The sequence below is a fragment of the Tigriopus californicus genome, chromosome 7 (assembly GCF_007210705.1).
Source record: "Tigriopus californicus strain San Diego chromosome 7, Tcal_SD_v2.1, whole genome shotgun sequence".
NCBI lineage: Eukaryota > Metazoa > Arthropoda > Copepoda > Harpacticoida > Harpacticidae > Tigriopus > Tigriopus californicus.
Genome location: NC_081446.1, coordinates 3196754 through 3223522, shown reverse-complemented (window position 1 = coordinate 3223522; position 26769 = coordinate 3196754). Strand labels below are relative to the sequence as shown.

The 26769-nt window shown below is 42.5% G+C and overlaps 3 protein-coding genes across 9 annotated transcripts; 2 read left to right on the top strand and 1 right to left on the bottom strand.

The window, feature by feature from the left end:
• On the top strand, nucleotides 1-7309 carry LOC131884164 (beta-1,4-N-acetylgalactosaminyltransferase bre-4-like). The gene is made up of 5 exons (XM_059231849.1): nucleotides 1-616; nucleotides 676-981; nucleotides 1278-1493; nucleotides 6286-6553; nucleotides 6939-7309. The coding sequence occupies exons 1-5, from the start codon at nucleotides 282-284 to the stop codon at nucleotides 7251-7253; spliced, it is 1440 nt and encodes a 479-aa protein (XP_059087832.1). The 5' UTR covers nucleotides 1-281; the 3' UTR covers nucleotides 7254-7309.
• On the bottom strand, nucleotides 7299-20224 carry LOC131884162 (MYND-type zinc finger-containing chromatin reader ZMYND8-like). 6 transcript variants are annotated; one of them, XM_059231843.1, is made up of 9 exons: nucleotides 20086-20224; nucleotides 19034-19280; nucleotides 17808-17923; nucleotides 17632-17740; nucleotides 12087-12336; nucleotides 11841-12016; nucleotides 8591-11639; nucleotides 8315-8509; nucleotides 7299-7746 (listed from the first exon to the last, which is right to left on the bottom strand). In XM_059231843.1, the coding sequence occupies exons 3-9, from the start codon at nucleotides 17914-17916 to the stop codon at nucleotides 7576-7578; spliced, it is 4059 nt and encodes a 1352-aa protein (XP_059087826.1). In that variant the 5' UTR covers nucleotides 17917-17923; nucleotides 19034-19280; nucleotides 20086-20224; the 3' UTR covers nucleotides 7299-7575. The 6 variants fall into 6 exon arrangements, 5 of the variants coding, with proteins under 5 accessions (XP_059087826.1, XP_059087828.1, XP_059087829.1 ...); XM_059231845.1 differs by lacking the exons at nucleotides 17632-17740; nucleotides 17808-17923; nucleotides 19034-19280; nucleotides 20086-20224 and adding exons at nucleotides 12408-12553; nucleotides 12616-13048; XM_059231846.1 differs by lacking the exons at nucleotides 17632-17740; nucleotides 17808-17923; nucleotides 19034-19280; nucleotides 20086-20224 and adding exons at nucleotides 12440-12553; nucleotides 12616-13048.
• On the top strand, nucleotides 17672-26365 carry LOC131884163 (myotubularin-related protein 9-like). 2 transcript variants are annotated; one of them, XM_059231847.1, is made up of 9 exons: nucleotides 17672-17888; nucleotides 19409-20059; nucleotides 20481-20652; nucleotides 20710-20864; nucleotides 20944-21069; nucleotides 21128-21511; nucleotides 21592-21698; nucleotides 25437-25839; nucleotides 25922-26365. In XM_059231847.1, the coding sequence occupies exons 2-9, from the start codon at nucleotides 19895-19897 to the stop codon at nucleotides 26198-26200; spliced, it is 1791 nt and encodes a 596-aa protein (XP_059087830.1). In that variant the 5' UTR covers nucleotides 17672-17888; nucleotides 19409-19894; the 3' UTR covers nucleotides 26201-26365. The 2 variants fall into 2 exon arrangements, with proteins under 2 accessions (XP_059087830.1, XP_059087831.1); XM_059231848.1 differs by lacking the exon at nucleotides 19409-20059.
• The last annotated feature ends 404 nt before the right edge of the window (nucleotides 26366-26769 follow it).

The window sequence follows — 26769 nt, the reverse complement described above, 5'->3', positions numbered from 1 at the left end:
TTGTAAATTTCACCCGGATTCCCGTACTTGATTTTTTTACATCTTTGAGAAATGAATTCTATTTTCACAAGCTTTCACGTCTGATTGGTTTGATATTCTTATCAAAAAACTGTTTGAGTACAAACTTTTAGCGGTGGTTTCACCTGGATTTCTCTGCATGAAGGAAGAATAGGCCCAGTCACTCCAACTTCCAACCTGCTCTGTTTGGATGTCTGTCATAAAGCCCACAGCAGTTCTTGAAGAATTGGTGGCATGTTGAAGAAATCATTGTTCCTTCAAGTATGAGGGGTGTGATCCTTGAGGCTGCTAAACGTAGCCATTTGCGCTTTTTTACTGTGATATTAGCTGTGTTAGTGATTTGCACTCAATTAAGTGTAATTTTAAATCTTAGCAATCGAATATATTCCCAAACCACACCAAAGTCAAATCACTCCAAATTGGTTCAATCAAAGACTATTTTAGATGTGCTTCGAGAATTACCCAATCCTCAAGTAGACGAATATGAATTCAAATCCAAAGTAGTTCGTCCAAATCAAGACATGGTCGCAAATTTTGCCAAGCACCCATCCATGATCATTGAAAAATTGGAAAAGTTTGTTGATGGAGAATCACACAGGTGAGGCATTAAACATATTCCCTGAAAAACATTATTCTTATTGCAAAAAGCTTTTTCAGAACGGAGCGCTTAATTGAAGACATTCAAGGAGTCCGCCGTAACTTGAGATTGAAGGACCAAGATGACCAAGAACCCAAAGCACAACTGGGAGGGAGGAAATTACAAAGTGTTGAGGGGACTCAGGAATGTCCAACCACATCCCCCTATTTACTTGGACCGCTTGTTGTCAAACAGTCTCACGTTCCTGCTTGGGATCCTGGCACTGAGGCATTTCAAAAATGGTATGGAAACATCAACCCAGGCGGAAGTTTTGCACCAAGAGAATGCCAACCTCGACAGAAAGTGGCAATTATAATTCCTTACAGGTAAAAAATGATATCATTTTTTAAGAACCACTCAAGACATCAGGTGAGACGTAGAAAGAGTATTGGTTAGGGGTGAGATAGAAGGACAGCGGATATGATGAAATATTAGTAATCATAAATAAGTCGTTGCACTTGATATTAAAACTAACTAATTTTCTTGACCATCCGATGGTGGGAGGTAATTTGTTCCAATATTTGACCGGGCGAACAAAAAATGAATTTAGACCCAGATTTGATTGCATGAAGGGAGGCCTTAAAGTTGAGAGTGGTTGCATATAACGAGTGATTTTATTTAGGGATCGAGAGGAACATCTTCGTCTGTGGCTATATCACATGCATCCAATTCTACAACGCCAGCAACTGGATTATCAAGTGTTTGTTGTGGAACAAACTTCAGACGAATCATTCAATCGAGCAGCGCTTATGAACATTGGATATGTGGAAGCCAATAAAGTTGGCAATTTCTCTTGTTATGTGTTCCATGACGTGGATATTGTCCCAGAGGATGACAGGTGAGGCCAATTGAGCTTTAGGCTTTTCTTAAAGACATTAACCCTTTCGACATTTGCCAAAAATCTTTGCAATTAGTGATGACACTTCATACTTAGGTAGACATTAAAGCTTAAGGAAACATACCTTGCTCATTCCAAACTCAATGGCAAGGGCAATTTCTAGAACGAGTTTTTGGCCAGTATCTACTTAGGAAACTATAATTCGCCTTCAGTGTACTGAACCTCAAGTCTGTTACCATGCCAACTGTATTTCCAAAAGAATTATTCACTTTTCTTCAGCCCATTTCTTGATTTGGAGTGCTAGGGTCGGAGGGGCACCCATTGCCCGGCCAGCCAAGCCAGCCATCACATCTTCCTTATAATGTCATTTCCAATGGGCAGTGTAATGTCCGTATCATCAAGTTGAGTCTCCGTCTGTGCATGTGCATTAATTGTGTTAACCGCTATAACATGTCTCCCCCGGTCTCCCCAGTTTTTTTAACACCAGGGTTTGAACCCACGATATTTGGGGGAAGACTCTTGTCCTCATCGCGCTGCCTCTTACAGCACTCGGGCATACTAGATCCTTTTGAAGGCCTCGTTTTGATGGAAACATGGTGGAAACTAGAGCCACTATAGTAGAAGAGTACGCGCATGAGATTTTTGGTCCCAAAACGTCGTTTCGATTGTACTGTGGTTATTCAGTTCACCCCCAAGGCGGCTTTTTCTGTGTTACGTATTTACTTCATTGTTGTCAAACGGAGAAAGAAAGTGAATCGGGGGCATTTTAAAAAAAATTCTATATTTTTTAAGGCCTTTAAAATGACAAATTAGTCGGCCCGGAAGGGTGACAATCCCTGATAACGCAACCCTGCTTCCGGTTGTATTCACAGGGATGCCAAAATGTGCCCCTAAAACAGCTATCATAGCAAATGTCAAGACTTTGTTTCTAATGCTAGGATGCATTAAGAAACTAATTGTTGCACCGAAACATTACTGTGTGCGTGTTGTTAAGTGAATGGGATGATCCGCATGACTAGTTCCATCGCCCCTTTCTGAGATGAATTGGGCCATGTTTGGGGTTCACTTTGGCAATCCTGAAGGCAAATCAAACGTTTCTAAGTTCAAAGCATATGATCCGGAAACGGCGATCCAAAAGGGCGACTGAATATAGTTTTGCAAACTGCTTGTAGAGAAGTGTAAGTTTTGGGATTTCATACCAGTGCGCCCTCTGGTTCAACCATGAATGAAGTGTCAACACACTTCTTACTTATGACAAAAAGTTGGCCCCAAATATTTTTTAGTTTTCTCTGCATGTTCTTGTCACTTGCCATGTAATGTGTCATCTTTATCAAATGAATGCTGGACTTAAATGGTTCAAGATATTTGTCGTACGATTTCCTAGAATGGCGAACAAATTTGTCAATGAAAATTTGGAAGCACTGGATGTGCTAAAGTCATGGTAGTTCTTGACGCGATTGTGGCGCAGCCTGACTAGCTCACACAGCTGAAATCCGATCCGGTACTTTACACGTCTCTATAATGATGATGGTGAAAGATTTTATTCACAGTTGGAGCCTATTTTCATTACATTTGTGTTATCCTTTTTTGGCTTACTTGTCCACATTTATTCATCAAACAAATGTTTCGAGTATTGATTCAAATGTTTAACCAAACTCGACCTGATTTAACCTAATGTTACCTCCTTGGTCTGACGCATAATACAGGGATGTAGGCCTGAAGGCGCGTTATTTACTGAATAATTTTGTGTCCGTCCATTCAGGAATGCGAAATTCGTATCGGTGAATGTTTTTGAAAACCAATATTCTTGTTATTTGATGTTTTCAACAACAATTTCAATTTTTACTCCACTCTCTATTCCATTTAACTTGACATTTTCAAACGAAGGAAATGAAAACGAATGAAATTAAACTTAACTCTACCTTAAGGTGAAGCTTTGGCAAATGGTAGTTTAACAAAATGTATGCATCACTTTTGCCAATCAGCTAAATTATTATTTTTTACGGTCGTAGAGACTATAGAATAAAAAAAATCTTGCACCCGATTCATTTTCTTGCTGAGTTCAACAATAATGAAGTAAATTCATAACACAGAAAAAGCCGCCTTGGGGGTGAACTGAAGAACCACAGTACAATCGAAACGACGTTTTGGGACCAAAAATCTCATACGCGTACTCTTCTATTATAGTGGCTCTAGTGGAAACAAATTTCTTCACCACTCAATCTTTTTGTTCAGTAAGCTCGTTCTTGTCAGCTCTCAAATTCACAAGAAATGAGTTGGACCAGGCAGTTTGCTCGAAGATTTTTTATGTAGGGGTTTTCAATTTTCCTGCTAGCATCGTAGAGTGGGATACTAGTCCCGATGGGTACATTCCCATTTCGAAATCGACATCTCAGTCGTTCGAAAAGCTGGAAGAATTTACGATCTTGCGCAATTTCTCCCAGCATGTTGGTGTAACCGCCAGAGCGAATAACGTTCGGGTCTTTTCCAATGACCCTGATCTGATCCAGTTTGTTCATGTGTCATTTACTAATCTGTCAGATCATCATGTTCTTGAGATAGGGTCGACCATTACTCAAAAGCCGGCGTGCTCTAGAGTAAAACCGGCCAAAAAGGTCGGTTTGGCTAAGTTCAAGTTCAAAGATGAACATTGGCCGTTGATTATAGAAAGATTAGAAGAACTTGACCTGATTTCAATTCTGAAACAGGAATCGTCCATAGATGCAGCCATTGATAAGTTAGTTTCAGTTTTTAAGGAAGTTTGCTCCAGTTTAGCAATCTCTGAATGTGTTCCGAAAGGTGGTACACGGACAAAAATTCCAAAATATAGGAAGACTTTGTTCAAAAAGAGTTGCAAACTAGCAAAAAGGCTGAAGAGCACTTCGAATCCAGTAATTGTGGCTAGTCTCCAAAAAAAGTTGGACGTAGTTCAGGGTAAGATTAAGGCCTCCATCGAATATGACCAGTTACAAACTGAGAGTAAGGTGGTTCAGGAGGTCAGGTCGAATCCGAAGGCATTTTTCTCTTATGCGAACTCTAAGAGAAAAATGAAACACTCTGTTGGGCCTTTTGAGGTTGATGGGGCAGCCATTAGCAATGTAGAGACTATGGCTAACATGCTTGGAGATCAGTTCTCTAGTGTGTTTTCAACCCCACTGAGTTCGGAAGCAACAGCTCATTGCTCTGAAGATGAGTCTGTTGAGATTGACATGGTTAGTCAAGCTGAGCGTTTAGATGATCTTGTAGTCACAGATCAAGATGCTTTAGAGGCCATAAGGGACTTGAGGCTTTCCAGCTCTCCTGGTCCTGATGGTGTGACATCTCAGTTTCTGATGAGATGCTCACTGGTTCTCGCTCCTGTTTTCTCGTACTTGATGCGCTGCATCTTGGATCAGGGCAAGTTTCCATCTTCACTAAAGTTAGCTCATGTTGTTCCAATTTTTAAAGGGGGAGATAAGTCGCTCCCCAGTAATTACAGGCCGATTTCTCTCACTTCGAATATTGCGAAGGTGTTTGAGAAGATCATGAAGTTCAAACTTGTTGAATTTCTTGATATTCATGAAGTCCTTCCTCCTAGCCAGCATGGGTTCCGAGCACATTTTAGCACGGTTACCCAACTGATTGAACATATTGAGCGGGTTATTGAGGGACTAGAGAGTCATGAATCAGTTGATGTAGTTTATCTCGACTTTGCCAAGGCCTTTGACAAGGTAGATCATGGGCTTTTAGTTAACAGGCTCCATGAAATTGGGATCCAAGGCAGGGTTCTCAATTGGTTAAAAAGTTTCATTTCTGGTAGGAAGCAATTGGTTAAGGTTGAGGGATCCCTTAGTGACATACATGATGTCAAGTCAGGTGTTCCCCAGGGTTCGATCTTAGGGCCCCTCTTGTTTATAATATTCGTTGCCCCGCTTCAAAAGCTTAGTATCACTGCCAGTCTCTCTTCTTATGCTGACGATACAAAGTTAGTTTCTGGTAGGAATGGCCAAGATTCCAGTAGCCTTGCAAAGGACTTAAATCGAATCTACTCTTGGGTAACTGAGAGTAATATGGCCCTGAACGGAATGAAATTCCGCTCAATGACATTTGGGTGAACTCCTTTAAATACTCCACTTGCAGATAATGGAGGTAAAGATATTGAGCAGGTCTCATCTATGAAAGATCTAGGTGTAGTCCTCCAAAATAATAGAAAGTTCGGTGAGCAAGTCCAAAGATGTTTCACTAGGAACATCACATGAATGAGAGAGACTAAAAAAGTAAGGACTGTACAGTGTTCCGAGAAAGTAAGAAATGTATCTGATACTGTACGTCTTCAAAAGCATCCATGAGCTTTGTCCTAACCCAGGATTTGATCCGGTAGCATCTTTCAAGTCAGACTTGGACAATTTTTTAAGTACCATTCCAGATCAACCCTACATTCAAGGACTAGCTCGGTTTGCCAACTCAAACTTGTTGGTAGACCAAATATCATAGAAAGATTAAAAGGCAATAAATGGACAAATTATAACCTTTCATTTTAAAACACTAAGGATTACATTCCCTGTAGGGCTTAGAAAAGCCCGTGAAAGAACAAACCAAACCAAGCCAAAAATACAAAACAGTTTTACATTGACTGGTTTAGCTGAAAAATATCCTTGATGTTTAGGGAGCGTTATTTCGAGAGTGCCCTGTACAAAACGAAAGATATATGGTGGGCAGATTGTTAGGCAATCCTTGGACCATGTTTGTTAAACGAGTTTAGAGTTAAACGTGTTGTTGCTTTCATCAAGACCCTGTTTTCAATTCTTTACAGAAACATTTATTCGTGCCCTGCCGACCGACCAAAGCATTTAGCGGTGGCAGTGAACAAATGGAAATATCGCCTAATTTATGACAAATACTTCGGAGGAATCACTGCCTTGAATAAGGAGCAATTTGAAAAGATCAATGGTTTTGCCAATAGCTTCTATGGATGGGGTGGTGAAGATGACGAACTTTACAATCGGGTTTCGAATGCAGGCTACGAAATATTTCGTTACCCAGCCCACATTGCCAGATTTTCCATGTTAAAGCATGATCCTGTAAGTATTATTCATTGTTGTGTAGTATAGTATTGTTGCATAGAAATACACCGTTTTAGCTTCCCTCTCTTTCAAGGGGGAGGGATATGTCAAAAATATTGAATAATTATAAAGTAAGCTGAAGTCACTTTGATTGGTTCATTTTGACTCTAAATGATATTTCATAATTTAAGATCCAGCGTAATCGGTTTGGGACTCAAAAGGGAAGAACTTACAGTCTATTAAGTAACAAGGATCATTTGCACAATGCTATAAACCTATTTCAATGCAATTTTGATATCTCTTTATTGAGCCAGGTCGAGAAAGAGAAACGTTTTATTTTTTAATAATAATTCATTGCTCGAATTGCAGAAATTCTTTGATTGAATCTTGGCTTACTTTTCAGGCCGTAAAAGGAGAAAATGTGGACAGGCTAATGGAGAAAAGTAAAGCCAACAAGCTCAAGGGTGACGGCTTGAAGACATTGCGTTACAAGAAGCTTAATCAAAAGAACTTTCCTTTGTACACGTGGCTCTTGGTGAAGCTTCCCAAAGCTCCGCCCAAAGTGAAAAAGACCTTGTGGGATTTTGGAAAGGAATCTCTGATCAGTGGTCTAAATTTACTCGGCGGTAGTTTGGCTGAACAGGTGTCCAATGCAGTTGACGATATGGCAACTACTAACGAGAAGAACATGGCCAAGGGCAGCTCTCTTGTGTATTGAGGAAGTGTCTTCAGACAATACATAAGTATGAAATACACATTGGAATTGATGTCAAATTTTTTAAGTGTTTTCGTTTTATTGCTTATTGAACAAACAAATGCACATTGAGTATTATTAAGGAAAATATTGGTTTAATAGTAGTTGGTCCATCCAAACGTTTCTAATAAATGGATGTCTTCCTTGCAAAGTGTATAAATACTATTTCGTTGGCTGACAAGGTAATAAGATAGGGTTTCATTTGGGAAGCCAGAGCTTGTCTTCGCTCTCGTTTTTACATCCAAGGATTCGGGAAGAACAACAGAGAGTCTTGAGCAACTTGATGCTACATGAAGTAGCTTGAGGGAAACCGAACACCAGGCTGACCCATTCCTCGAGGGGGCTGAGGCCCACCTGGGCCTCCGTGAACTCCTCCAGGAAAGCGTAGGCCCATTTGCGACATGAATCGGGGGTTCATCCCCATGGGCCCATTCATATGCATTCCAGAGGGTCCGCCCTGGAAAAATAAGAAATGACTCATTGAAACTTGGTCCTTGAGCTGGTTAATCCCTAGGACACGGAGTGAGAACCCACCACTTCAGGACGGTGTTATAAAGATGGAACAGCTTTAAGCCCAATATGATACAAAGTGAAAAATACAATCCTTGGAAGGGGCGCCCGGCCTTTGAAGTTTGTGAACGAGTTTCCCAAAACAGAAATGGACAAGCATAGAACATCATGCTGGCAGGATATTTTACGTGGCCTACCTAGGAAAGTCTGCCCCACCAGTGGATCAGTACTTCCATCACAAAGACCCCCACAGCCCATTCATTCTCTGGCTTGGGTTGGAAGCTGCTATTTTTTCCCACGTGAGTCAGAGAGCAGATTTTGGAGAATCAAATCCCTCCGGGTCTTTTGCTTCAATTGCTGTTGCTGCTGAGGCCAAACGCCCTGAAAACAAGAGTCATGCGGCAACACAAAATGGTACCTAGCATTGCTAAGAAAAAAGGTCTAGCAAAGGAAGGAGCGACTGAACCCAGGAAACTGTCATGCCTATCGAACGAACACAAGGGTTAGAGACATACCTGCAGACCGCGGGAATTCATGGGTTGGGCATTTCTGGAGGGTCCAGGTGGTCCACCAGAGGATCGAGACAAGAAATGAGCTGCTGTGGATGGGTCCATCCCACCTGCTTGATCTTGGTTGTCGGACGGTGAGTCATCATCTTGGTTTGATTGGTTTTGAGCACAACTTGTCATGTGACTTGGCCAATGGGCTTGCTGGATAGAATAGAATAAAAGTTTGCGCTCATAAGAAAGATGTTTGGAGGTATGCCGCTAGCTATTAAAAATGAGCCTTACCTGACAGGGATAATCGCAATACGAGGTGTTCCAACAGCAATAGAAAATGGCTTCTTTTCCACAATTAGCGCACCATTGTTTCTTCTTGGTTTCAGAGATCGCCTTTTGTCGATCAATATCCGCCTGTTTGCGAATGTCATTAAGGGTCTTCTGTTTTTCTGACTCCATGGATTGGCGAAGTTCCAAGAGGATCAGATCTGCATTGTGCTTTACTTCGGCTAACTCCTGCTGATGTCGCCATTGCATCTTTTCCAATTCCAATTGGAGAGATTTGATGTGAGCCTCGTGGGAACCTTTTGACGCCAATTCTCGGAAAAGGTCCTCCAAACTTCCTCGCATGTAGTCCACCAACTTCGTGGCCACTTTGTGTAGCTGTTCCGAGACAGGGCCAGCTGTGGGTGGAATATTGGGAGGGGCACTCAAAGGACCTGTAGGTGGGCGTGGGTGAAGTGAAGGCATACCCATTGGTCCGCCTGGCGATGGACCACGATAAGGTCCAGGAGGGCCCGGCATACGCATCATACCTGAAGGCATAGGGGGACCACCTGGTCGAGTTTGCATGGCATGAGGCATCGGCATTCCCCCGGGCCCATTACGATACGAGGGGCCGTTCATCCGCGGAGCGCCCAATATGCTGGCAAGTGAGCTCGGCGCTAACGAGGTCTTGGGCATTGGAGACATCCCCATTCCAACTGAGCTCATGGCAACACTTGCTGAATTGGGGGGCGTTTGAGAGACACTGTATAAAATGGGGCTGGAAGTAGGGATTCTTGGAGGCTGATTGGAACTCATGGTAGGCTTCTGTCCTATGTTGTTCACAGATGATTTGAGCAATGACATGGATGACGTCTGCGTCGACTCTTTATCTTTCGAAACGATGGTTTGGACTTTGCTGATGGTGACGATGGGATCGGGTGGGTTTTTCCCCAAGCACTTTGCTTCATCACCCTCATTGGAATCGGTACTTTTGCGAGGGAACACATTCTTTGAGCGCATACCGACGTTAGATTGAACATTCACCAGGTCCTTCGCTGGTTGAGGTACCACTGTGGTTCCCATGAGTTCACTTTCTTTCTTCACACTAATTCTCAGCATCTTCTTGGGAGGTGGCTCATCAACAGAGGGACCGCTTGAATTGGCTTTCTTGGGAACAATGGTGACACTAATGTCACTGCCAATGCTGACTTCTGGTGGGCTTTCCACAGGCTTTTCTTGAGCAGCCACAGGCTTCTCTTTGGCCACTGCCAGAGGAGCTTGAACCTTAGGCTGTTCCGTAGGTTTGGCTTGCTTCGCTGTTTTCGCTGGGGCTGGTTTAGCTGAGGCTGGTTTAGCTAGGGCTGGTTTGGGTAAATCTACCGGTTTGCCGACCACTGAAATACTTATCCCTGAGCCGAAAAGGCTTGATGGATCAACGGCTTCATCATCGTCGTCAAGGATCTCTTCAGCGTCAGGTTCAACATCGTCTATTTCCATACTCTCAGGAGATTTGATGACATCTTCGGAAACAGTTGGTGCCTCCTTGGTCTCAGGTTCCTTCACAGATTGTGGAGCTTCTTTCTTTTTATCTTCAGGTGCAGATGCGGGCGTAGGAGATGCTGAGGGAGTTGGATCATCTTTTGAAGATTTTTCAGTGCCTTCCAATTCCCTTGACACTGCCTGTTTTTCCTCTTGTACTTCTTTTGTAGAACTTTCTTTCGAAGGCTCAGATTCATTTTCACCCTCCAAGTCATCGTCCGGAGTTTCCTCGACGTCATCGATTTCCTCTTCGTCCAAGATAAGTTCATTTTCATGCTCATCTTCATTTAACACTCCTTCAAGCTCGACTGTTTCAGAGGTCTCTGCAATCACGGCAACCTCTTTCACCACGGTTTTCTTATCTTTATCGGATTCCGTCTCATCCAAGCCCGCCAGTTTTTCTTTCCTCTTCTTTTCCTTCTCCTCCTCTGACATGAGGGTTGTACTGGACACCTCACAAGGGGGGCTGACAGCACTCCGCTTGGTTTCATCGCCGTCTTTTGAGTCTTTACTTTTCACTTTCGCATCCTCCTTTGTCTCCTTGTCGACCTCGGTAGTTTCCATCGGAGTCTCGGCATCAGTGGGTTCCTTCTTGTTGGCTTCGTTTTGTCCCGCTTCCGTCTCGGTTTTAGTACCTTCAAGAATGGTTTGGCTTTCTACAGGAGGGTTAGAATGGGCGTCATCCATGTAATCGGTTTCGCTGGGCGTGGGGGTATTAGAATGACTTCGCTCACTTCCAGAGAAGCTATAGGTCCGAGTTCGTCTTCTTACCGGTCCCAGTTCAAAGGGCAAGGAACACTTCGGATACAAGATTCGGATCTGCTCTTCTTCGCGTTTAGGATCCAATGGGGTTTTAGGTGGAGCGTGTTGAAAGGACCCGAACTTCTCTGTGATATTGCTAATATACATATTCACTTCTTCAACGCAACTCTCCAAGTTTCCCTTCTTCTTGTTCTTCAAATGAACCGGTGGCTCCTCCGAGTATAAATAGACATCTTTGAGCGGAATCCAAGCTCTATCATGTACCCCGAAGAACCTCACATCGACACTTTCCTCGGCGTTCACACGCATGGCCTTGCCAGGCCAAAAAGGAAACCCTTTGAGCTTGGCCCACACCAACAAATGAGGAATGCGACACGCTGCCACGAACCAAGAGTCTTTCTTGGTGTGGGCGTTCATGTAACAGTCCGGACAGTTCTCGATCTCTTGCATTTCGTGCTTGCAAATTTTCACGAGTGTTTTGGCAATGGACGTTAACTTGGATGAGAGCGAATTGAAGATGATGCAATTGTGAAGGATCCATTTGGTATCAGCTAGGAAAGCCTCAGTTGAACCGTATTGTTTCCGCTTGATATTGCGCTCAATGGCACTGAGATCCATGGGACAAGTGATGTAATCTTTGTAAGCGGGAAAGACACCCAAATCCACCGGCTTGAGGAAAGGATCAATGGACGAAATGGAACGCATGCGGTTGAGGGCGTGTCGCAAAAGTGTGCACAACTGATCAACGTTGAGTAACCTCATTGCCCGAGACCTAGAAATGAACATAACATTGGCCAATATATCCCCTGGTTACAAACGTAATGTGAATCATATGAAGTCAAAGGACACCTATTGTCAATTATGTCATGATGTGAAAAGACTAGGTCGCCTGATAACTGCACTGTCTGCACTTGACGGGTAAGCGTCCATTTTCAAACGTTTTAACTTAAACATTAGCGGAAATCGGTCTTACCTGGTGTCCATGTTTTCGGCAGTCATTATTAAGACACATTCTGGACACACCCAATCCTCGGTCGGTGCATTTTCCAGTTGGATACATTTCAAATGAAACACTCTTGGACATGTTTCACAACAAATTACATCACCTTCCTTGTGGCATATCCAACAATAACAATCATTACTGGCGTCCTAAATAAATAATTGAAAACATGAATCAGAAGCACGGATTACAGGGGTTACCAAGGGACTGTATAAGTACCTGTCCCGCCGAATTGTTCCTTGAGCTTCGTCTTCTTTTACTGTCACTGTGGGCCCCAGTAGGGCTGATTTTCCTCTTCAAGGGTGGGATGGCCTCGATTTTTGTGGCTTCTTGTTCCAAAAACGACTCCATACTGCCGTTAGTTGCCACTGTGACCTTCTGTAAGAATGCCTTGTGTTTAGCCGCTCGTTCGGGATCCTGAAGTCGGGATGAAGTCCTCTTGCCCGAGCCGGATTTACTCGACGTCGATCTAGGGAAAGATCAGAAAATAAGAATGAGGACATATTCACGTTTCCAGGAACACCTCATGATACTTCGTACTTGAATGACTCAGACACTCATGTGGAACATACCCTCAAAGACTCTCAAGCCCCACTTTATGTCGCTTGTGGGTGATTCTATCCCGCTATTCTTCTCCCTCTTCTTCTTTGATGATGGAGCACATGGAAGATCACTCGGATCGGCTCCTACAAAAGCAATCTTGTCTCAAGCGAGAATAACACGGCGTTCGCCATGTAAATATACACACGAGTTTCCCTCCTCTCGGTCTCCTTGTTCTCCTTGTCCTCTCGGCTGTCGTGGGATACGCGAGTCCTACAGATTCACTTCATAACGCTCCGTCGACCCGCTAGCAACTGAGAATCCAAGGCCTGCTTGCCCGGTGCTCTTTTTTGAGCTCCTCCACGGGTCTTGGAAGAACTTTGTTTTCCAAAGCGGTCCTCGCTCGCTCGCCTCACACCCCGGGTTTGTCGTTTGTACCTCTGGGCTGTTGGTGGAGAACGATGGGTCGATCGGCTCCCAAGGCGGTCCACTTCCAAGGATCGCGAAAGGAAATGGAGTCGACGACAAGGCACACCTCGATCGCTTCGACGAGGGCGCTGCACACCACGTCGTTCAAGACAGATGTGCACCGCGAACTAACGAACGATGAGAACGAGATCCGAAGAACCAAAAGGAAGACATGAAGTTCGAGAGGGAAGAAAGAAGAGAAGGAGGAGGGAGAAGAAGTCAGAAAAAAGAGAGAGAGACGCACACGCATACACACACACACCCAGGCACGCACGCACGGAGCGGAGAGTGAAAGAGAGAGAGAGAGAGAAAGAGAGGAACGAAGGAAATCTGGTAATCCCAGAGGCCAGATCTGGTCATCAGGTGGAGCGGGAGGCCAGATTGGTTCAACCAATTCGAAATGCCAGCAGTACTCGATTCTGAGCACTAACGACTGGCTGCTGCTAGTGTATCTCCAACGATAACTATTCGCCTTTGTCAGGGCCATAAAGTGGATGGAGGAGGAGATATATATCGTGGAAGTACCCGGCGGCAGTCCACGCCATACAAAACACTTGGAGCATGCAATGCTTCTAATGCTTCTAATGCTTCCAATGCTTCCACCCTCCCCCCAGGAAGGAGCATGATGAGTATGGGCAGCTGACTGCTGCTCGGAAAGAGATGCCAGATCACGTCGTGGATGGAGGAGGAGATATATATCGTGGAAGTACCCGGCGGCAGTCCACGCCATACAAAACACTTGGAGCATGCAATGCTTCTAATGCTTCCAATGCTTCCACCCTCCCCCCAGGAAGGAGCATGATGAGTATGGGCAGCTGACTGCTGCTCGGAAAGAGATGCCAGATCACGTCGTAGATGATAAAGGCATGGGGAGCTGCTCCCACGACGCATAAAGTTCGCGCCAAGGTTCGAGGATTAGACCCCTGATTGAACAAAATCTTTCCAATGACTTGAAGCCAAAGATCAGACCAACCTCGCGGCTCACGTGGCTCTGGGCGCTGAAGGACTGGAGGTGGGTCGTCTCCCATCAATTCACATTGTTACCCACTAGAAAGCGAATGTCCAGATATGTCAATAATGTCCCTGTGGACTGAAAGGAATTCCAAAATGGCCAACAAATTGGGTCATTGCCTTTTGAGCTAATGTTTTGAGCCATAATGGTGGGGTAGAAACAGTGAAACACCACTCCTCCGTTTCAATAAAAAGATCACCGTGCCACCTACGCCATAAAGACCTACCAAGTCCAGCCCACTACTACTGTCGTCAGGTTGGGGCTTCAGGAAGGCTTTTAGGATTGGTACGTGGGAAGAGGTGAGGGAAAACCATCTAGATTGTTCGAATCGAATGACTCATGTTTAGTTGTACTACTCATTTATTGGATAACAAAGCTCGTTGTTCCCTTATCTGACTTAGAATCAGCTACAAAAATATCGCGTGCCATTTTGAACAAACTTTAGCCCAAGGCCAGGGTTTTTGCCCGTTTCCTTTAATGGGACCATGCACCAAAATCCGAGGGAGTACAAGGACTATCTTTAATGGGACAAGTAATCGAAAGCCGTTTGGCCAGGTTTTTAGGATTTAAAAGTGGCGTAAAGAGAACAGAAGCCCTCGACTGAGTGAACTAAACAACTTTCAACCCATGGAATCGCGTGGAACTAAGCGAAAACAAGTTTGGTCGTACCCTTACTCAGCAGGATTACCGATTCATTCCACCATTAATCCTAAAACGGAAACACAATCAATGTTGCTTTCGTAATGTTTCCTTGTTCTAAAGATCTTGTCTTTACAATGATTGGATCTTGAAAAGAATTTATTGCTCCAGTTGTTCCAGACATCCTAAATCCTTGACAAGTAACTCATTTTTTGTACATTAAGAAAAAGAGTTAGACAAAAAAAGCTAAACAAATGTATTTGGCTCAAGTTTGGGCCTTTAAGAAGTATCACGATAGACCTCTATGCATCATTTTGGGGTTGGGATTGAATCACGTCTGATTGTGAACGAAGAACCTTGCGACCATTTCGAATGCGTTGGTCTCCCTGAAATCATAAGCCTCTTTGCTAAAGAGCGAATGATTGCAAAACCTGTCGTGATTCTCCAAGGGTTTGGAACCTTGTTTGCAACCCGTTGGGCCACAATGTATTTAAAGTTTGACGGACTCACTACAAACGAGACGGCTGTCTAGCCTTGGAATAATCCTTATTTGCTCAATTAGCTTTTGCAAAATTCAGAAGTTGCTCTTACTATGTAGAGTGATGTTTCGATTCCAATTTAACTTCTCACAACGGTCTCCAGTTGCATTTAATGCATCGATTGAACGTGTTTGCTTATTGTTTTGGCACTAATCAAAATCGATTTTTCAATGATCCACTTGTTTTAAATCACTTTTGAACCATCAACATTGGCCCAGGCCAAACGAAATCCTTATTTTAAAGATAATTTCGCACCAGAAGCCTCTCTTGATCTTGAGTGAGCCCCAAAAGCTAAACATCTAATGAGTGCAGATGACGAAAGGTTGGAAATGAGGTCCATTCAGTGGTTACTAACTTCACAGTCTAACCCGAATTGAGCTAAATTTTACTGGCTAATTATTCATTTCAAGGGGAAAATGCCTGAGACTATAACGAAGCAATTCTCAACCGACTTTGCAATAACTTCATCTCCTCAGACAGAGGGCTTGAAAGGTACTGTCAGCTGACAACTGACATGTCTGGAATTGGCCAAGTAGTCCCATCTAAGTAGAATACTACTTACTCGCTTGATGAGTCTTCTCCACCCTCTGGGTTATCAAGAGCAGAGTCACCTTCCCTTTGAATAAGTTTGGCATCGATGCCAGGATTGTCCGGATCCAAAATCTCGTGTTCCATATCTTCGAGGGCATCTTCAGCTTGCGATGGAACTGCGTCTTTACCAGGATCAGCGGGCTTCTGAGGCTCGGTGGACTCTTGTACCTCTTCATCACACCTCCGAAGGACCACATTGACTTTGGCTAACTTGAGAGCGCCTAGATTTTGGTCGACTTTAACCCCACTTTGGGACTCGGCATTTACCTCGGGGGGGTCCACCTGAGGGGGAGGCTCGTTACTTTGTTCCATATCCATGGTTGATAGATTTCCGAGTCCTCATGAACCACTTCAAAGTGGCAGAACAAAAACACCGCCTACTAAAGTGCAAAGCAATATTGACTGCTGATCCAAGCAAGCGTGTCGTTCCCTTTCTTTTGGCCTCGGTGCGCTTCAAAATGTTTCCAGGCGCCTTGTCCTCTCGTTGGAAATGGAACCAGCTCGCGGCCGCTCTGGCCTTCACAGCAGCCCTGGGACCAAGGCGAAAGCTTCAAAGTCTATCTCTCAGGAGTGTCTTTTCTTCACTTCACCCACTTTGAACGGCAGGATAGGGGCAGTTCTCCTTGAGGGTTGAGTCCCATCCCTGAAGGTGGATGGACATTTTTCGTACTGGTCACCTTAGTTGGTAGTTGTCTGCACGAGCCCCAAGCACATGCACGGAAAACAATCACAATCTTGTGCCGGGAACATTGGCTACTCTAAGGAATGTCGATGGATATCATGACCCTTCCACTCTTGCAGCCCTTTCATTAGATGCAGCAGCTTACGCGATACGACCTCTTATGTGCTAAAGTTGTTTTAGAAGATAGTACGCCTGCACTACATCAAACTACTGCACTACAAAAACTCTGTTGGACAGACTCTTGCGGTAGTTTCTGTATCGGCAGTAGGATAAAGTTCTCAGTCAGTCTTCTTGCTCCCATCGCTGAGAGCTTGGGAAGGCTGGCTTCCTGAACTGCTCGGCCCGAGAGGAGAGGATCGCCGCAGAGGAAGGTGATGAAGGAGATACTGCTACAAAAGCATTCCCGGGACTGGATGGATGGCAGTGGGCAGGAAAGTGTGTAGGACTCTGGATAGGCATGCACCCATCCACCTATGAAGCCGCGCGTTTCACAAGATGTTCATCTTGGCCTGGTGCTTTTTGGCATGAAGGGGGAAATTGGAGAAAACTGGACACCAGGTTTGGGAACCATTTGCCAAACCACTCGAGGGTGGCAAACCAGGAAGCTTACACTGATCACTCAAGACACACGTGTTAACAGCAGGGAAAGAAGAACAGCTATTTCATTTTGTTCCACATGAGTTCCAAACCAACTTGTAGAGAGTGTACAAGCCAGATTTTGTTGCAAAAGACAAAGTCGAGGTTCCGTATTAATTTGATGGTTGATACTAGATATGTTTTCAATATTTTGGCGTATGAGTCGATCTAGTCTTTCTTTATTCATTTGATACTAATGATATATTTGCCACTCGGACTGAACTCATCGTAAAGAATACTCATCTTTCGAAAACCAATTCCATACCACACAGCATTTGTTGGTGGAGAAACTTGGTTGTTCAGCCCCCTGACAAAAAAGGTGCCAATCGCAAAGAAGATTCGTCTTCTTCAACATCGGGGGCTTCTCCAAAATTTTACCTTTCTAGACTGCCCTTTTTCTTAAGAATCTACATTCAAAAAGAATCCGGAATTTGGGATATTTAAAGATCGTGGCAAAATAGAGGCCATGTATCTAGGTAGAAGAAGCTCGTGCTATCTAGTCGATGGGCCAAGTTATTTGAAGTACGAGTACTGCATGCGATTGTCGAATGTCACTTCAAGGTGACATGAGAAAGTGCACCCGAAAACCGGATCGTGGTTCGTTTTCTTAGCCCTCTTGTAACATAGTTTTTGATTGAAAATGAAATTGGAACTTACTCTTCCGAAACAGGTCCAGCAGATCTAGTTGAGCGTCGTCGATGGGAAGACTCCTCATCATTGTTCTCATTCGAAACCTCGTCATCCTCAGATATCGAATTGTTGTTATCTGGAACGGGAGGAACTTTCTTGCGATTCTTTCTTCAAATTAATTCAAAATTGGTTTGTCTACGTACCTTGAATACTGATACCATCAGAGGTCATGGTAGGACGGAGACTTGGAGTCAATAATGACTTTTCATCCTCAGTACCTCCTGGTAAGAATTTGGCATCTTCTGTAGACATTTTGATTCTGTAACGACATATTTTAATGGCGATACAGCACCCACATAAAACTTTAAATTGCCATTTGACGGCCAGTTTTATAAACCAAAGTAAATGAGAGGACACAATGTCTGATGATAGGTTTAAACATCCATTCTACGAATCTGATTTGGGGCAAAAGCTGTAAGAGAACCTTAACCAAATTTGTAAATATTCACCTAAAAAGCAATACCTAATCCAATGCGGCAATGACCGTATACGCGCGTACTAAAGATGATGATAATAATTTTTCATTTGGGAACACAATATACATGACATCGATTTTAGTTAAGTTACTTATGTCAATTATTCAATGTATTAATAATGACTCTCGAAGTCGCAACAGAAAAATTTAATAAGTCAGTGAGTTTAGTCAATTTATTAATATACCTCAACCACTACTATTGATTATATGCATTGGTAATCAATAAATTGTTAATTTTATTTACAATTTGGTGGGCCAAAGAACTTGCTCGCTTTGCTCGCAATAGGAATATACTGATCAATCAACTTTCGTTTCATTTTCTGACTGTCAAAATGATACCTTTCAGGTCCACCAACATGACAATCGATACTCATTAATGTATCTTTTTTCCGTCCAATGACTGAGAGGCCGTAAAAGTCATGTTTAGACAAGTGGAGTAAGCTCTATATCAATGCCAGGCTGGTGTTTAAGCCTGCCTTTTGATTCCAAGGTTAAGACGTGGAAATAGTTCATTAATTCTATAACCCTATGGTACCTCTAATATAAAACTCATCTAGGTTAATTCTTGTTTCTTTGCTTCGATTATTCTGCAGTTGCTTCAAAGTATCGGTAATCTTTTGTAGTCCGTTAGGTTCAGGTAATCCTTGCTCAGAGCAGAATTAATTTGACCCTGAAAAGCTTCAATCCCGCCGTCTTCTATGTTTTTCACAAGTCCTTGACTCAACCTTGATTGGAGCAACAGGGCGTCATTCAAGGCAACTGTTGCCTTGTTCTCAATGGACAAAGTGAGCTCAAGGACGAACCATTCGTCCTTGGTGCTATAGCATTGATCATGATGACCTTCAAGAGCACGGAACCCTAAGCGTAATCCAAACATTTACCAAAGTAACCTACCCTAAATAGACAAGTTGTAGGCACGTGGTAAACAAGCAATCCGAAGGGACCTTAGAGTCAAATGAAGTCCGGATTCCTTTTGGTCTTCATTGAGTCGAGTTCACGTTATCACATTGTTTTGAACATGGTTTGTTTTGAGGGCTAAAAGAACGAAAAAGGCAGATGGTGGTGTAGAAGGTAAAAGGAAATGACAGCGGCGTTCGTCACAGAATCCAGAAAAGCATGAGTTCAGGGTGGCCCGGGCAATCTGGAAAGATAGTCATATGTGAATTGAAAGGGTTTCAAAATTAATGTGATGACATTTTCTGCCACGTGCTATTTCAAATTAATTCATTTAAGCATCATGAATGTAGTTTCATATCTTTTTTCGTTCAGATCTGGAGTTTGGCACTGAATTGGCACCACTCAAAATGGACACTCTGATGCTCATCTGGATTTCCTTGAACCGACATTTTGTTATGCGATAATTCTGGTTTTTTTGGGTTAATATTCTCCACAATATTTGACATCAAAATTCAAAACCTCTTTGGCTACCCTGTCAACAAAGTAGGAGCCTTCTAAAGGGCGCTCGTAACGTCATGAAGCAAAGGCGAAGGCCTTAAAAGCGAGCGATGAGGTCCACTACTTTGGTCTTTGCAGAGTTAGGAAGGCATATCCGGTCCGCGTCAAGGAAAACGGAACAAGATGATCGAGTCAACAGATGGTACAGAACTTTAGGGGGTTATCACCAAAACAAGAAACGCCTTCCACTTTGATAAGGCTTCAAATGTTAAAATTGTGTTCCAATATTCATGACTTGAAGCTGATAAATATTTCAAATATTCAGCCATGTGTAGCTTTTTGATCAGTTATTGATTCTCCATGGATCTGGGACATTTGATCAAAGTGTCCTCGGTGGATGAGGTGGTGGTGCATTGGCCATGGAATGAAGCTCCATGGAAATCCCGACTTAGTCTGTCGGTTCACCATCTGATTTTGACACCGCATCAACAGTGTTCCAGAACTAAACCTAAAGAAGTGATACAAGTAAGATTGATTGTTCGTCTACTCACCAAATTGTTTGTGAGATCCAATTCGATCTTTGGCAGGCCAATTTCAAGACCGATCAATCACTTTAATAAGCAAGAGCCTCAATAAATCAGGTCCAATCTTCGGTTAGTAGTAAACACGTCGATTCACAAACGAAATGTTCAACCCTGGCCCAGTGCCAACAAAGTAACTTGCACCTTTGAAATGGAGCTTGGAACGATATGGTGGAACATTCTCAGAATGTTAGGACTCCATTTCAAGAAGGACCGGCACGGATTTTGTCTTCAAGTCAAGGATTGAAGAAAAAAAGTAGAACTTGATAATGTCAAGGCCAAACGGCCAATTGAACCTTTGAACGAGTTTCTTGTGGACGCGAATCCTTGTTTTAAAATAGGCATCATTGGATTTTCATTCACAGATTTTACACCGTGGAATTGATGCAATCATTCGGAGACCCAATCCGACGAACAATCAAACCAATGGATCCATTCTAGTCAAATGCAAGGATCTCAGGATTATCCGGATTGATGGGACATCATTTGACGAACTGAACTCTGTAGCCCAGTCCCTCGAAAAACTTGCTGCAATTGGTAAAGTGCTTCATTGAAAACAATTAATTGTCTCTAAAGTTCAAATTCGCCTTTTAGATGACATCACCAGAAGCTTCGCTTTTTCCTACACTCCCGATTTCAAACCTTTGGAAGACGGTTGGAATGCGTTTCCTTTGGAGGTCGAGTTTTCCCCACTGCTAATATCACAATCTTCCGATTGGCGTGTCAGTTACGTAAATAAAGACTTCTCTGTAAGCCCTATGATTTATACTAAAAAGTAGAGCGTCCCACTTCCACGAAGAAACAAATGATTCCAAGCTTTTTTTCTAGGTTTGTAGTTCTTATCCTCGAGCTGTGATTGTACCCAGCTCCATCACAGACGAGCAACTGATATCTTCCGCTAACTTCCGACAAGCTGGCCGATTCCCCGTTTTAAGTTATCGACATACAACAGGTGTACGGCTTAAGATCCTTCTGAATGAAATGTCGAATTATCTTTTACATATTCTTTCAGCAAGTGATAGTCAGATGCAGTCAACCTCTCACGGGACCTCAAATGAGACGATGCAAAGATGACGAGAAAATCTTGGCGGCCTTGATCCACCGCCAAAGACGAGGTTTTATCATTGATACTCGAACCCAATCCGTGTCACAATCGGCCAAGGCCAAAGGGGGAGGCTTCGAAGTGGAGCAATACTATCCGAGATGGAAGCGGATCAACAAGTCCATTGATCGCTATCATTTCTTATTGGATTCATACTCGAAGCTCATGGAGGCCTGCACTGATACCAGTACCTCATGTGAGAAATGGCTTAGCCGATTGACCATTTCCAGTTGGCTCACACACGTCAAAGAAGTCCTCAATTGTGGCTGTTTGATCGCCCAATGCCTCGAAAAAGTGAGCAAGTGTGATTTATTCAGATGCGTTTATTGACGTTGCGTTTTGGTTTGTTTCATATTGTGCTATTTACTTGGTAGGAGTACGCATCTGTGGTTGTCCATGGCTCGGAAGGAATGGACATCTCTCTTTGCGTGACATCATTGGCTCAAATGATCTTGAGCTCAGACTGCCGGACCATCAGAGGGTAAAAGATCTGAACTAAATCTTAAAATTAATATAAGGGTTTTGTATTGAATCAAAACAATCATTCAAAAGGTTTTGTAGTAAACAGTTCAAACGTTAGGTTTGGTCTCAGTTGAACAATTTTAACAGATTTCCAGATTAAATCTATGGAATTTTCAAGGTCCATCCAAAGCCGGCCAATCTAATTTGATGGCATTCGTCGGTCAAACAAATCTAACGAATATCAACATAAAGATGAAAAATAACGTTCATTTTGTATCACTTTGAGGAAACAGTTGGATATTCAGCCCGGAAAAACAGAAACAGAAATAAGGAAAAGAAAGACCGTGTCCACTACGGAAGAACCTTTTCAATTTTTATCACTTAAAACACCATTTCAACCATATGAACAAACGTATTTATATTTGGTCTTTAGAATTCAGCCCTTACTCATAATGATTAGTAAAATCATGAATCACTGAAATATGCACTGGGCCCTAACTTTTGAGCCAGTCTTTCGACTGAGCTGAAATTGGAAATGCGTGGTTAAATCTTTATGAAAGTTCCCATTTGAAGAAGGACACAATGTCTTGACTCGAATCATTGTTGATGTCAATTTTCGGCTTTAATGTTCCCCCCAATACTCCTGTGGGTTCATTTTTAGATAAAATAGCAATGGTGTCATATGCCTACCGCATTACAGCATGGCTGCAAGGGGAAGAATTGCCAATGTTACTTATAAAATTAATAGGCGTTTGATGGTGAGACCACTCCCACACCCAATCGTGATAAGGAAGTAGAGGTGATGGAGTATTTTAAAACCAGTTCGGTTACAGATATTGACAGGTTGCCATCATAGTTGAAACATGTCAATGTCGATTACTTGATTTCGTCTGTTGAATGGAGACAACGAGGAGGTGGATTTCATACTTAAATTCCACTCGTCAAGATGATGTACCTTTCATGGTGCTATAATTGCTCCTATGTCAATGATGCCCAATAAGTGTGTATTTTCTGCAGGATGTGAAGTCATTCCTCCTAAGCAACGCGTGTTTCAAGGGCGTTTCAAGACGTTTGCCCTATTTATCAAACATACGTAGAGAGCAAATGATTGAGGGACTAAAGAGTCACAAATCGGTTCATGTAGTTTATTTGATCTTGCCCAAGCTAGAAAACAAATTTAATCATGGGCTCTTGATCAAAAGGTTGCACGATATAGGGAAAGTAAGGTTCTCAATTGTTTTTAAAAAATCATTCGTGGTAGGAAGCAATTATTTATGGTTTAAGGATGTTTTAGCCACACACATGATGTCAAGTCGGGTGTTCCACAGCGCACCATTTTATGTCCTCTCGTCTTCATCATTTTCTTTGCTCCACTCCAAAACCTCAGTTGTACCTTTAGTAGCTCCTCGTATGCTGATGATACAAATAAATTTGTGTTAGGGATGGTCAAGAATTCGGTTGTCTAGTTCAGGTACTAGATATAATCTACTCTTGGGTTACTACGACTAATATGGGATTGGACGGAATTAAATTCCGTTCAATGAAGAAATATGACCTTTCATTTTAAAAGTGCTGGGGATTACATTCCCTGTAGCGGTTAGAAAAGCTTGTGAAAAACCAAACCAAAACAAAAATGACATTTCGGTCAACGCCATTAGATGTTCCACCAGTAGATGATGAAGGTAAAGATATTCAGAAGGTTTCGTACATGAAAGATTTAGGTGCAAGCTTACAAAATAATGGAATGTTCGATGTGCATATCCAGTTGAAAGTTGGTAAAGCTTTTCAAACATGTGGTAGGATATATCGCACATTTCATTCCGGAGATAGTGTCACGATGCTAACTCTGTACAAGTCGATTGTTCAGCCGCATCTTGAATATGCCTCTCCCATTTGGGCTCCAATGAGTTCAGCAGGTTTGCAAAAGCTCGAGCAGGTCCAAAGATGTTTTACTGGGAACATTGAGGATATGAGAGAGCTCTCGTATTGGGAGAGGTTAGAAAGGTTGGGATTGTACACTATTCAGAGAAGGTACGAAAAGCATTCATGAGCTTTTTCCCAACCCTGGTTTTAGGGTCAATTGCCGTGACCGTAGAGGCTTAATGGGCGTTGTGAGCCCTTGAAAATCCAGACTAGTTAAAACAATGAAGTCCACCTCTCTTCTTTCTCGGGCTCCTTCATTGTTCAATTTGCTGCCTTCAAATATTCGCAGGGTATATGTAGTAGGTTTTGACCCTGCAACAGGATTTATGTCAGACTTGGACAAATTTTTGACTAAAGTTCCTGATCAACCTTATATTCAAGGGCTAGCCAGGCTTGCCAACTCAAATTCGTTGTTAGACCAAAAATCATATAAAATTTAAGTGGGAACAATGAGACGAAATATAACCTTTCATTCCTACAGTAAAAGGGAAATATAGTATGTACCCTATAGTAAAGAGTAGTATAGTAATTAAACATTTCCTGCAATGGTTGAAAAAGCAAGTGAAAAAATAGACAAGCAAATTCAAGTTTATATTTCCACTCTTCGACAGAAATAAATCTGAATAATTTCGTTTTTTTGATCCCTCTGGCATCTTGTATAATTACACGTACTAGCGTTCTAGCTACTAGGCACTCTATTTGTTTGAATGATTGCAAGTCTCGCTTGGCTAAAGTGGGTCAGGCAATGAAAAAAAACCAAAGGCGTTTATTGTGCTTGGTTACTGCAGACTTCCCTTTCTGTGCGCTTTGAACCAAAACAATTGCTTCGCGGTCTGTTTTTCAATTTGGTGAAATTTTCAAAGAGTTTGTTGCAGAAGATTGTAAGGCCTTGTTGCTTAAGTAATGAACCATCTACGCTGATCTTTGAGTCAACAATATATTATGTCATAAGAGAAGTCTTCGAATTCATATTTTGACCATATTTTGAAAAAAGCAAATTTTTGGAGCAATTGCTCTTTGAAAGCTGAAGAGATCTGTTCTTGAAAGCGGTGGGTAAAAAGCAAGATAACTCATTTGCAACAATAAGAAACAAAAAATACCGACATGGGCAACAAATCTTGTTTAACACTTTTTCAGCAATTTTATTTTTTTTTCAAGGAAGGAGGGAAAATCAATGAAAACTTTAACTTTTTTGAGTCAAAACGGTTAAAATAAAAAATAGGGCTAATTAAAAAAATGATATGAACAAAGATTTAGAAAAGTAAATGCATTTGTTTGTATTGAACAGCCCTAATAATCATCATGAAGTCATCAAACTCTGAAAATTCGCAGGGAGAAAAGAAGCAGCTCATGCGCATATTTTTGGTCGGCTAATCTCTTGGAATCCCACAGATTCATCGCTAAATCGGACACATTTGAAAAATAACTCGATGCTCAAGATAATAGTTTAGTCAGACTGAAATAAAATGAGAACATGATAATAATTAAGTTCCAATAATCCCAGCATGTCTCGTTTCATCTCGAGAGTGAGCTCCTCATTTGTGTGTGAATGGCCATTCGCCCATAGAGAAAATATTCCTTACAATATGATAAAAATTGATAAAGCATTAACATACATTTTTGATGGCCCAATGATTTCAAATCGTCTGAAATAAATCAGATTGCGTAATTTCTCCACTCCGGAAAATGGAGCGAAATGTTGGTAAGCCATTTGATTTTCTCTGACCTTGATTTGCAAGTTCACTATTTGGAACAAGTTCTCCACGCTACATTCCAATTTCACACGTGGGTTCATGTTCGAACCCAAATTAATGATGACCTTTAATCCCACCAGGTTTGAGGCCCTGATTCAGCGAGAATGGGTGGAGGCTGGTCACCCATTTTGGTCCCGCACGAGTAAGGGAGCCTTCAACGAGTCTGTGGCCAGCAAGTCCAAGAGCCACGCCCCCACCTTCACCCTCTTCTTGGACTGCGTTTGGCAGATCTACAACCAATTTCCGTGTTCTTTCGAATTCACGGAGAAATTCCTCATCTTCTTAGCCGATCAGGCCTATTGTTCCAATTTTGGAACATTTCTCTGTGATAATGAACGAGAACGAGAACTCTTGAAGGTGAAAGAAGATACCTTAAGCCTATGGTCCTACCTCAATCGGCCTGAGATCTTGGAACCATACATCAACTGCTTGTATGATCCCAACAAGAACATCATTTGGCCTTCAGTGGCTCCGATTAGCCTAGTAAGTATTGTGTTCCCTAAATCATGTACGTACAACTCTATTCCTGTCAACTCATCTTTTCCGGTTTGATGTCCATCCACAGAATTTGTGGCCTGGCATGTACCTAAGATGGGTTTTGGGACCCTCGCCGTCCACGTTGGCCTTCGAAAAGGCTCAGCTCATTATAAAGAGAAACAAGGACGCTCGAACCAACGTGGTTCGACTTCGACGGAAGTTGATTGATTTGATGGGCGAGGCTGAGAAATTGGGTCTTTTAGAGGCGAATCCAGAAGGCGACGAGAAAGACAAGATGGCGGATGAGGAAGTGGCGGCCATCAACAACGGAATCCATATGGTGAACGAGATTGAAGCCACGCTTTGATGTGATAGGATAGGGATGTATGTACGTTCATGTGGCCATGTAATCAAAGTCGCACAGACAATGTGTAGATGACTTAATGAGTGATAAAATAGATGGAGATGTCCCCATGGAAGATGTTCGGTCCAATTTGTGGTTCGTGTTTCATTTGGACATGGGTTAACGTAATGGATGTTGCGTCAATTGATTAGGTACCTTAAATGCATCCATCAAGAAGTATTGGAATCAAATGTCCGAGACCAACGTCAAAAGAGGAGATAGTGCTCACATTTCCAAAGGGACTTGGAGAATAGAACCTAAAAGCAAATGGTGGCTCATTTCTGACTAAAATGTAGAAAGGCACTGAAATGGGTAAAATAAAGTAGAAAAGTGTTTTCAAATTTGCAACTTTTGCAACATAGAAATTGCTCTTGTTGAAAAGTTTCAATATTCATGACGCATATTGTATATTTTTTGTTTTAAAAATGTAAACCGTCATGATTATATTTTCGTCATCTTTTTTTTATTTTCTTTCCAATACTCTATGCTGACCTTGATCTGGCCAAGAATTCATTCCCCGTCACAAAGAAAAG

Bases quoted from the DNA above. Each gene is read 5' to 3' on its own strand.
- LOC131884164 (XM_059231849.1), top strand. From the start codon at position 282: ATGAGGGGTGTGATCCTTGAGGCTGCTAAACGTAGCCATTTGCGCTTT. The intron at 617-675 runs GTGAGGCATTAA...AAGCTTTTTCAG, and splicing joins GTTGATGGAGAATCACACAG to AACGGAGCGCTTAATTGAAG. The intron at 6,554-6,938 runs GTAAGTATTATT...CTTACTTTTCAG, and splicing joins CCATGTTAAAGCATGATCCT to GCCGTAAAAGGAGAAAATGT.
- LOC131884162 (XM_059231842.1), bottom strand. From the start codon at position 15,974: ATGGATATGGAACAAAGTAACGAGCCTCCCCCTCAGGTGGACCCCCCC. The intron at 12,017-12,086 runs GTACTTATACAG...TTATTTATTTAG, and splicing joins GGAACAATTCGGCGGGACAG to GACGCCAGTAATGATTGTTA. The intron at 7,747-8,314 runs GTATGTCTCTAA...TTATTTTTCCAG, and splicing joins TGAATTCCCGCGGTCTGCAG to GGCGGACCCTCTGGAATGCA.
- LOC131884163 (XM_059231847.1), top strand. From the start codon at position 19,895: ATGGATCTGGGACATTTGATCAAAGTGTCCTCGGTGGATGAGGTGGTG. The intron at 20,865-20,943 runs GTAAGCCCTATG...CTTTTTTTCTAG, and splicing joins ACGTAAATAAAGACTTCTCT to GTTTGTAGTTCTTATCCTCG. The intron at 21,070-21,127 runs GTACGGCTTAAG...ATATTCTTTCAG, and splicing joins GTTATCGACATACAACAGGT to CAAGTGATAGTCAGATGCAG.